At 45.0% G+C, this 10,959-nt stretch overlaps 1 protein-coding gene across 1 annotated transcript; it reads right to left on the bottom strand.

Moving 5' to 3' along the window:
* Positions 1 to 821: 821 nt before the first annotated feature.
* Positions 822 to 6,363, bottom strand: TEX55 (testis expressed 55). The gene is made up of 4 exons (XM_014890300.2): positions 6,252 to 6,363; positions 4,930 to 5,402; positions 4,612 to 4,674; positions 822 to 3,995 (listed from the first exon to the last, which is right to left on the bottom strand). The coding sequence occupies exons 2-4, from the start codon at positions 5,092 to 5,094 to the stop codon at positions 3,942 to 3,944; spliced, it is 282 nt and encodes a 93-aa protein (XP_014745786.1). The 5' UTR covers positions 5,095 to 5,402; positions 6,252 to 6,363; the 3' UTR covers positions 822 to 3,941.
* Positions 6,364 to 10,959: the final 4,596 nt, after the last annotated feature.

Raw genomic sequence — 10,959 nt, 5'->3', positions numbered from 1 at the left:
ACAGTCCCCAAAAAAGGAATGTAGCCATGGATAATAATGCCTGACCTTAAGGAAATGTTTCTTCATTTTCTCCTACATTTCATCTGGATGAAAGAATGGTCAAGAGAAGCTTTCCCTGGAATACAACCTGGAGGCACGTCAGACAGAGTTTGATCAATTTGCCTCAGTATATTCCCTTTCCAAGCACTTCCACATCTTCTAGTCTTCAGCCGGAGCTCTCTTTAGCTAAGCTCTTTATTAGATTTTACCCAGAGGTTATTTTCTTCCATTTCAGACATGAAAGCAGTTGCTGTTGCCTACTGCGAGTTTCACACAATTGTGAAACTTTGAAATCTATGGCATTTAACTAACTTAAAGTTGGTGTTATGCAGCAGTGATTCATATCCAGTGAGTCAAAATGGAATGTCTCATGCTGTAAGCAGCTGCCCATTGAAGGGAGATCTTGTTTGTGCCCTCCGCCTAAGAACCAGAACAGAGGCTGTGCGAACTTTTCAAAGGATTTGTAATCAGCTGTTACAACATTTTTTCCCCATTGGTTAGAAGCAGTACACAGGCAACTTCAGTATTGCTTGGGGCAGATGAATCTTTTCCAGTTCCATACAGAAATGGCAGAAAAAGGAACTGATGTTTTGGTCCAAGAGACCTATTTTACAGGGATTACACTTTCCTCCTGATTGGCTCCTCTACGTCCTGCCTCTCGAGGAGTACAAGGTTCACAACAGAAACAGTCTGGGCACTATGAGATCATGCCATTTGGCAGATGAATTGGGTGTTGCACCCTGGGCCTGTCCATGGATGAACAAAAAAATCTCTTCCTTGAAAATAATGTGCTTTCTCAGTACCCAGCTCATACTACAGAGGAATCATCCTTGGGAACTACAAACTACCTCCAACTTCCACACCTTCCACTTCATGACTTTTCCATTAGAAGTACACAGAAATACACAGGTGTGGTAAAAAAACCTCAAACCACCCTTTCTAAAAGAATGAACGTCAGTGCACAGCCATTTCCCTTGTGGAGAGGAGAAAGAGCAAACAACAGATGTGAGTCATGTTGCTTAGCACTCTGGAGAGCATTCAAATGTGCTGTGACTAGTGTGCTATATGGACTTATATGGAATAGTTTCAGTTACACTCGAGGAACTACAAATTCCTTCTGAGCACTCAAGGCAAGAAATTTAATGACAGTTTAATGTCATGTTGAAAAATGCCCACTTACAAAGAAGAAATAAAAATACAATGGTTTTGGAAAGAAATTGTGGAAAAGGGACAGTCATTCTAGAATTAGGACTACACTAAATATTGCCATTTTAAATCTAACTTTTCGTCAGCACAGAAAAGCCTTCTTATACACAAACAGCAGTGCCTTAATGTGAAATAGATTTTTTCTAGAGCTAGAGTTATTTTTCAGAATAATTCTGAAGCAGTTCTAAAAATACAGCTGTGTGACACTACCTTAAACACCTTAATCTGCAAACATTCTGGAGGATTTTTTTTGTTTTCATAAAATTAAGTTCGGTCATCTGAGAGGTTTGAGGTGAAGGAAGTGACATTTCTCCTTAGCTCATAAGTTCCCCAAGATTTCTGGTCAAAGTCCTTGCTTAGAGATTACATAATCCCCCCCATGCCCCCCAAGTCTGTGAACATGGAAGGATTGTCCTTGGCCCACACTGCCTTCCCCAGTCTCATGCCATCTACACGTCAAGCCCATAGAGCTTGTCCTGGGTACAGCCTCATTCATTTCTAGAAAAGTGCTCCTCAAAGGAGAAAGACCTCTCCTTAGTAGAAAGAACAGAAAACACTGTTTTCTTGAAACAGACAAGACAGATGCTCTCTCTTATGTGTACTGGGGACGACTTCTTGCTACAACGCAGCAATTTTGTTAGCATGAGATGAGGTGGCCAGGCCACCAAAGAAAAACTGTGGCCCTGAGATTATTGAGGAACGCCAGGTACAGCCTCTATTGTAAAACTTCTGTCACCTGTAAGAAGACTGCTTTCCAGCTCATTTCAACCTACCTGAGAGAGGAATTAAGGATCTTCCCTTACATAACTCTCTTAATGCTGACATGAAATTGAAGGCACATACTTATAGTCTGAAAACATATTACAGGTCAAAAGCTTTTTGTAACAAAATGCAATACCCAAATGACAGAGGCAGTAAATATACAGTGAAGGCTGTATGCCAAAGCACCCTAATCCTGTTCTACAACAAAATACAAAGACATGTCAGCTCCTCCATCTCCTGGGACAATGTGCTGACAAATGACCATAGAGATGAGAAGGCTTCAAACACTATCTTCATCTTCCATACATTTCCTGTCCCCCAGAGATACATTAGGACAGGGCACATATACATTGTTTTTCAGCCTGATACATTTTTGGTCAAGAATTTGTAAGCAGATCAATCTCAGATCTCAGTGTTGGATTTTTCCAGTTGCTGGAGAAAAGCAGAGATTTCAAAAGCATCTCACTTCTGCAGTGAGACCTAGATGCCTAAGTCTACATTAAAACTCTTATAAAACCAATGAATATTTCATCTGAATCTTGAGCCATCTTTAGGCTCACAATAACCTTGAAAAACTCCCTGCCCGATGAATGACAGGAGTGCTTACCTGCCTTCAGTCTTGAAACACACGAGTTAATTGATCCTTTTTGAGAAAGGCAGAAAGGAAACTCATCTCACACATGGAATTTGTATGCCAAGTACTTGCCCTCTGTTATTCCCAGACTTTTGGTGCCCAAGCTGTGCTGTGGAGAATCTCACAACCCAATCATCCTTTACTATTTTTTAAAAAATAGATAGATGCACGTTTTTATGCTGCTCTCTTCATAGCCATAGAGATAGTAATTTGGGAATACACCACCATTCATCAAGAAATTAGAGCACTTGCCTAAAAAAATAAAAGCCTATAGTGACATAAAAACCCTTTCTGGCATCTACTGCACACAGACAATCTATTAAGCCAAAATAACAGTATGCTCTGTTGCACATTTACAATAGTTGTCAGGCAAGAGACAAGAAGAAGAAAGAAAAAGGTTTTTATACAGGGTAGAAACAGACACTTGGATAGTATAAAAACAAGGACTGTAAGTGTTTCAAAAATCAAACACAGTTCAAATGATGTGTTTGCGAAATACACCTTGACTCTTAATTCTCTGGGCTACCAGTGTTTGGTTTTGGTTTGTTTGGTTTTATTCACCTCCCACATTCCTGAGTGACAATATCTTCTGAAAGCATAAAGGATGTGTGCAACTGCTGCTTTACTGTTGGTTATACACTGTACTTACAATGATATAGGCAGGGCAACCTCAAAAAGCAGAGTGATCAGTGTCCAACAGTGATGATTAAGGGTGAGACAGCTGTATACAGTGTGTGGAAGAGGCAGAGAGACAGCATTACAGGAGCTCTGGAAGCAGTGGGAAAGCCCAGACACAAACTACCAGCCTATTAGATAGGCATTGGTGCTGCTGCATAACAGGACACAGTAAGCCACCAATGCAGAATGAAAAAAGAAGGCGGTGGGCTGTCCAGGACCGCTTTTTGACTCCACTTGCTTTTATCCTTGCATTGTCTGAGCTGCACAGAAAGGCAGAGTCTGGAGTGGCCTAAATATGAGATTTATGCATTTATATGCATAGAAATTCAGCAGACCCGCTTCTTCAAGATGTGCCATATGTGCATACAAATCTATGCACACTTAGATCTCAGTCTCTGATTCCAAACCAAAACTTGGTTGCTGGATTTAAACCCAAGGGGAAGCACAAGCATACAACACAGAGGAACTAGGCAAGAGAAAGACAAGCAGATCTTTTCCAAGTTATTGCCAATGACTACATGGTGCTGTGAAGTCATGTTGTGGCAATACCACAACAGCAAGGTCAATGGAGGCCAAAAGGAGTGTGCAGGCACTCTTCTAGAAGCACCTACACATCTTTGTTCTATTCCGATAGTCTCTCTGGTTCTGCTTGCCTGGCATTTATCATAGATTGCACCTGGGCAAAAGGAAAAGGAAAAGAGTCATTTGGGACCTTATTTGCTTTCACACTGATGCTCAGAACTGACATTGCCATTCCGCTGGAATTTTTGTTCTTGGTATACCATGAACCCAGTAGCAAACCTCAAAGATGGTGCCTCTCCTGACTAACTAGAGGGCAATGAAAGAAGACACTCTTTTCCTCTGTCTGCTTTCTTCTAACCTCTTTCTTCTCCCAAGAAGCAATCCCCACTTCTAATTCACTCCCAAACTATTGTCTCACTTCACTGACTTTGAATTACCTGTGTTTTAATACCCTGCAGGATCAGCAGAGACAGCTCTCTAGAGAAGCAGCTAGAGAAGGGTCACAGAGATCTCTGCCATGAAGCTTCCCTCACCTCTCAGGTAATTCCAGGGCACATTCACCCCATTTTTTCCCCCACTCTCCCAAACTTTTCCTCCTTCTCAGAGCACACATGGTCGCTTGCATGCCAGACACTCTACTACTGCCTATGCTTTTCCTCCTCCAAAGACAACAGACATACAGTCAAAGAAAGAGTCCCAGGCTGATCGTGATTCCGGTGTGCTCAGCAAAGCTAACCCCATCCCCACAGAGCCCCAGCAAGGCACCCTACCTCCTGCAATATGAACTGCAAGGGGTCATCAGGCTTTTGGACCAGCAGTTTTTCTGTGATATCCTGAGACAGAGAGAGACAGAAGGAAAGAATTATTGATCCTTGGATAGACAGGTGCCTGCACTTCCTGTTCCAACACCATCTGAATTTTAAAAAGGCAAGAATCTCTTCAGACACCAAAGATCCGTTTCTACTGCTTTTTCTTAAGAAAGCACAGGACAAGGAGGGGTCTGGGAAAGGGATAATTTGGCTCAAGCTAACTTCAGGCCAAATTTCTCATGTAAGCCTCTGGAAGGAGATGAGAAATACATATTTCACCTGAAATATCTGTAGAATTTTATGTTCCTCCACATAATTCATTGCAACTTGATAGGGGTCTCCAAAAGCTTCTGGATTCTCCAATGATTCAAATGTAATCTCTGCTGCTGACAAGACAGTCTCAATAGTGTTACTGCCATCCTGTGTAGATTCAGAGGTGTACATCTTAACTTTGAAACCTGGAAGTTCACATAAAGGTAATTTGATCTCAGGTGAGCTTTCCCTGGATGCAGACTATGCAATGAGCAGGAAGTGGTGCTCAGAACGTGGTGGTTTCTTGACAGCCAGCTGGTCTGCAGACACTGGGAATTCTACTACAGATGGCTGGGCTGCAGATACTGGTGCTTCCACGCCAGGTAAGTCATCCAGTGATGGTGGGGATTCAACTATAGTTGTGTGGTCCTCAGGTGGTTCAGCAGCTGGTGGTATGCAGCTTCCTCCACTTCAGATTCTGAATGATCATTGAACCCTTGCTACAATATTTAGCAGATAAAGAACAAGAGTATTTTAAACATCTATCTCCACAGACTAGACACAGCACATTACTCCATCCTCTACAAATGTGCTGCAGCCACACTTAAAGCATGCACTAATAGGGTTTATTTCTGTGATTGGTCCCACCTGCACCTTCTGCATAATCACAGGAACTCAAGCTCTGGCCTAGGCCTTCAGAACTGGTCTGAGCTATGCAGCAGTTGTATTTGTGCCCGATCCTCACTTACTGACTAGTTTTCCTAGGGTGACTCTGGGTGTATATTCTAGGTAGCTTTGTCTCTATGGAAGTCCCCTGGATGGATCCCAGACCCGGCTCATGACCTTTCCTTGCCTGCTACTGTTGGTGAGCCCTCTTATGTGCACACTGTGGCTGCCCTCAACTCCTGCCTCATTTCCGTCTTTGTACAGCTCCGCGTTGGCTCCCTGACAGAAGTAGCAGCAGAAATTTGTGCAGGCTTTACCCATCTACCCGTTGAGCAGCTGGCTGTGGACTGTGCTGTATCTTTGCCACACACTCCCATCCTTAGACCCGTGACTGAGTGCGGGCAGTCCTGCCCTGTTTCTTCCTCGCATCCCGAGTCCCAGTTGCTGCGATGTTGCCTGAAGCGGGGCGCTGGGGGAGGACCGAGGGGGAGCAGGACCTGCGCTCATCCCCCTGGAACTAGGAATAAGGGTGTTGTTCCTGGGGACAACGGGTTGTTGATAACGGGGTTCGCTTCGTGCAGAAGGGAGGCGGTGGGAGGCCGGGCTGGGGCGCTCGGGGGTACAGGGGGGTCGTGCAGCCAGGGAAGCAGGGGGAGCCGTTCCAGGCCGGAGCCCTCCCTCACCTGTCCCCGGCTCTGCAGGGAAGTGCAGGGAGCTCTTCGCCCCCCGCCGGCACCGGCTCTTTATGCTGCTCGCCGCTTGCCGTAGCCGAAGGTGGGGAATGGGCGCGGGAAGTCGCGACGGTTGCCGCGGTAACCGCCGTCAGGTGTTCGGCGGGCGGTGCCGCCAGTATCACGCTGGCGTTGAGTGCCGTGCGGCCATTTTGGGTGAGGGTGGAATTGCAGGGTGGGGGCGGGGCGAATCCCACCCCGGAGTTAATCGGTGGGAAAAGACATCCCAGATTGTTATAAATGAGAGACAAAAGTCTCGATATTCAGCAAAATTTTAGATTGCTTTATTTGATATAGAAAGAGCAAGCAGCGCGCTGGGAAACGTGAGGGGTCAGCGCCCACTCCACGCTCCACCGAACCTTGGTTTGCAGCCTCTTCTTATACTGTGGGTTCTCGTTTTTCACAAATTCACAAAGCCTTTGGGTGATTATTAGTCACAGATAGCCATCCGGTCCTTGTAGATGACCACCAGGGAAGTTCTGGAGGTCTGGTTTTTGGGATAGGCAGTATTGATTAGACAAAGGTACGAAGGGCTTTTTGGGAAGTCCGATTTCGCAAGCTGGTAGCCAATACAACTTATTTGAAAAACATAACATAATATAAGGTAATGTAACATAATACAACATAATATAAAAAGGTGATTTTAAACAGAATTATTTAATCATATAATTTCCTTTATCTAGTGTCCATGCTTCACTTCAGAGCTTAGTATTCTGGTTTATGCAAACCCCAATGCTTTTGTGATTAACACGAATCCCTTTTATCAATTGTCACACAGATCAACGAGTCCAGGCGATGACCGAGCGCCACTATGGCAGCTGGACCATGGCAATAAGTGCCATGTCCAGTCTTTGCTTAAACATGTCCGGGGATGGTGACTCCACCACCTCCCTGGGCAGCCCATTGCAATGTTTTATCACGTTTTCTGTGAAGACATTCTTCTTGATGTCCAATCTAAACCTCTGCTGGTGCAGCTTGAAACTCTTGCCCTATCACTGGTTGTCTGGCAGAAGATACCAACCCCCACCTGGCTACAATCTGTTTACGGGTGGTTGTAGAGAGTGATAAGGTTCCCCCCGAGTCTCCTTTCGTCCAGGATAAGCATCCCCCCAGTTCCCTCAGCCGCTCACTGTAGGACTTGTGCTCCAAACCCTTCTCCAGCGCCATTGCCCTTCTTTGGACTCACTCCAGCACCTCAATGTCTTGTAGTGAAGGGACCCAGAAGTGGACTCAATTCAGAAGAGATAGGATTTCAGGTGTGGCCACCCCAGTGCTGAGTATAGGGGGACAATCACTGCCCTGGTCCTGCTGCTCACACAATTCCTGATAGAGGAATTGTACAGGCTGGGATGTCACTGGTGGTGGTGCCTGACACAGGCCCTGGTCCTGGCTCTGGTTCTGGTCTTGGTTCTAGTTCTGGTCTCGGTCCTGGAAAAGGACATGTCAAATAGCTTGTACAGGGAAGCAGGGAAGCAAGAGCTAGGGTAGTAGAATGCAGAAGGAAATATTTTCATGTACATTGATGTGAGAAGTACTTTTTCCTGTCCTCAGTTTTACACAGATCCAGACAGTTGGTGTTCTGTGTGATGAACTTAGTCAGAAAAAACAAATAAATAGACTGCCAGTTTTCCCCAAAGAGGAGATGAAAGGATAAAGACAAAAGCTGTGCTGGGTTACCACAGGAACCAGCTTCTGACATATTCTGGCTCATGCTCCAGTCTGACAAAAGCTGGGTTTGAAACAACTGGCTGAAACTGCCATAGGGGCTTATGGAGATGAGAAGAGGGGAGATATAGGACTTCATAAGCTATTCTAAACTTACAGATGTCACTTCCATTCAGAGCAGTTCACTTCGTGTGTGTTTTTCAGGTTATGCCATTGGCCTTTTAAGAGAAACAGCTGCCTCACTGCTCCAGTACCAGGTTCATGACAGTGCTATCCATGTCCTCAGCAACGCTGACCACTCAGATCATCTTGCACTGGAGCACTGCTGTTTACACTCATGAGATGCCAGGATGCCCTCTCTGATCCCTTCTTGCATCTCCCATTTCTCCATGTGACAGTTATGATTCCAGACAGCATGGGACTGCTGGCTTTTTGTAACTGCTGATACAGTTTTATCTGAAAGAGGCATCTTGGTATCAGTTGTGTATTAAGATGGTTGTGTGCTGAATCATCCCAGTGCTTTGTTCTCCACAGCATGACTCCCGGCAGGACTTCTCCCATGGGTTTCTCCTCAGTTCTCAGCTGCCTGCTGCCTTCAAATAGTGTCATGCTGTGGGTAAATCTCGAGCCCCATGTGTTCCTTTCATCTGTGCCCATTGGTAAACAGCAGATCTTTCCATTTCCAACCCCACTGCTTACTGCAGGGATCTGGCGGCTTGGTCTGGAAAGCTAGGATTTTGCACAGGGAAGTAAGATGAATGACGCTATTAAATAAACATCTGCTATTAAATAAACTGCTCTGTTTATTCTTTGAAAAGAACAGATTTAAAAAAGCAGAAGATGCATTTTAAATGCATTAAAAATTCAGAGCAAAAGAATGCCTTAAATATAATGCTCATGTAAGATAAATCACATGGCTTTTTTCTACACAGGCACATGGAAAGCAGAAACATATTATTATATTACTATTTATATGGCACCATATGCTAAGTCTGGAACTTAAACACTTTGAAATAAATAAGAAAACACCAGCTGCAGATTAGCAATACACTCCTTTATTGGGAGTCACTGTGTAACTGTGGCTATCATTCCTGCTGTTAAGCTAAAACTTAAATAAATTGTCAGAGAAATAAGATAGACATTAGAGTTTCAGTGTCTGTCTCCTGGGGACGCTTTTTCTAACAGCTGTAACGAAGACCTGCTGCTGGCTTTGTGTTATCTTTGTAGTAACTCACTGCATTTGTCCCTGCAGTATCACACAGTTCAGTAGAGATGGTTGAGCTGCTCACTATAAATAATGTTGGTTAACAATGCAGCCCCTTTTGGGTTAATAAATTATGCTCAAACCACTCTTGAGCCTCTTTGATTGGTTTCTTCCAAGTCTGCAGTGGAGAGTTGCAAGAAATCACTTTCCACATTTTCCAATATTTTTTTGAATATTCCTTCTTATTTTATTTAGCTGTAAATATACATATATAATAGCCAAATCCTGAAAACACCTATCTCAAATTCCAGTCGCCTCATCCGCTACTTGAAAATTTTAATGAGATGCATGGGATGAAACATATAAACAAATTTAAATGTCATTGCTTAAAGGGGTAGAAGGCCTTGGTCAGCACTATGTTGGGCGATTTGTCCTCCTCCTTTGTGCGGGATTTGCTGTCAGAAGCTGGGGTTTCCCTCAGGCTGAGGTTGGTGGCTGGAGCAGGGAGCTCACCTGCCTTATGATCCATGAGCTGTGGCAGGCCAGTCAATAGCCACAGCTGGGGCCTGGCGGTTCTCTGCATGCTGCTGTCTCAAAAGTCTCTGACCTTTGGTTTTGCCCAGCTGCAGCCAGACATAGTTAAAGCCTTCCTGAGCTCTGGTGAACAAAGTGCAGCTTTAGGTCACGCAACAATGATCAAAAAAACCCCAGACTGTGAGGCAGAGGCTTGGAGTGCGTGGAGAGACATCTCTGCTCATCTCCGTGTCCTCACTGGTGACTCTGTGGAGGTTATGAGGCTGCCCTGCACTTTGGTTCCTTATCTCAGTGGCGGATTAATTGTTCTGCTCTCGATCCAGAGAGTTTTTGAGAAGAAAACAGGCTGGGAGGAGAGCAGGTCTTAGTGCAAGAGAGTGGAGAACGCCAGCTCCTGTGTGAGGTAGCGGGCTGGGGTGCAAGGGGAAGAGAGGTGGCTGGGGCTGTTGCTTTGCATCCAGACTGCTCCTGTACCAGAATACGTTGATGTGGGTGTGCTTCTGGCAGCCATGATGAAGAGGAGGCTATACCCAGATGTCTGCGCTTGTACAGGTGGCTCTGAGTGTTTGTGTGCTGGCAAATGCAGCTTTTCCCCTAGCACTTCCGCAGCTCGGGCTCTGCCCACATTTCCCAGCAGAGAGCAGCAGAGCCTTGTAGCTGCTCGCCGGGCCTCGGAGTGCGGCAGCCTCCGAGACCTGGCAGCACTTGCCTCCGCAAAGGTCACCAGTAAACCTTCGCTGAGCTCGCAGGCATATCAGGCCTATCAAGAGCATTGGTGTGGGCAAACAAAAATCACATGCTCTCAATATCGAAGATTCGGGGCTTTCCTGAAAGCCAAGATGTTTGCAGAAATCAGCGAGACCTTTCTTGAAGGGGTGTTTTCTGAATTGTCTTTCTGCTCAAAGTTTGCCGAAAGGGAGTGCCTCAAGTATAGCTTCAGAAAGTCGGGGGTAACAGGATAAGCAAACCTCTTTCATAGATGACTGGCACGGACTAGGTAGCCCCTCGAGGTCTCCTTCAGTCCAGTCTTCAGCAATGCAGGAAAGAGATATGTTATTAGCTTCTGTGTTTGGAAATATTTGCTTTGGGAACCTGTTTAGCCTACCTTAGATCTAACTCCTTCTGTTTAAAATAAAGTTACAGCTGACTCTTGTTCCCTCATTTGTAATGTTACCAGGAATGTTACTGGAGATAAAGATGAATTAAAAACGTGGGATAAAGTTTCTTTGCCAAGGTGTCAAAACTAGTTAATCTGTG

Source organism: Sturnus vulgaris, chromosome 2 (assembly GCF_052056855.1).
Source record: "Sturnus vulgaris isolate bStuVul1 chromosome 2, bStuVul1.hap1, whole genome shotgun sequence".
In the NCBI taxonomy this organism is placed as follows: Eukaryota; Metazoa; Chordata; class Aves; order Passeriformes; family Sturnidae; genus Sturnus; species Sturnus vulgaris.
The sequence above is the reverse complement of the archived record's forward strand: the minus strand, read 5'-3'. Positions and strand labels throughout refer to the sequence as shown.

Coding starts and splice junctions, on each gene's coding strand:
- TEX55 (XM_014890300.2), bottom strand. CDS start 5,094: ATGTACACCTCTGAATCTACACAGGATGGCAGTAACACTATTGAGACT. Junction 4,675..4,929: donor AAATTCTACAGATATTTCAG/GTGAAATATGTA, acceptor TCTCTGTCTCAG/GATATCACAGAAAAACTGCT. Junction 3,996..4,611: donor TGCAGTTCATATTGCAGGAG/GTAGGGTGCCTT, acceptor CCTTTTGCCCAG/GTGCAATCTATGATAAATGC.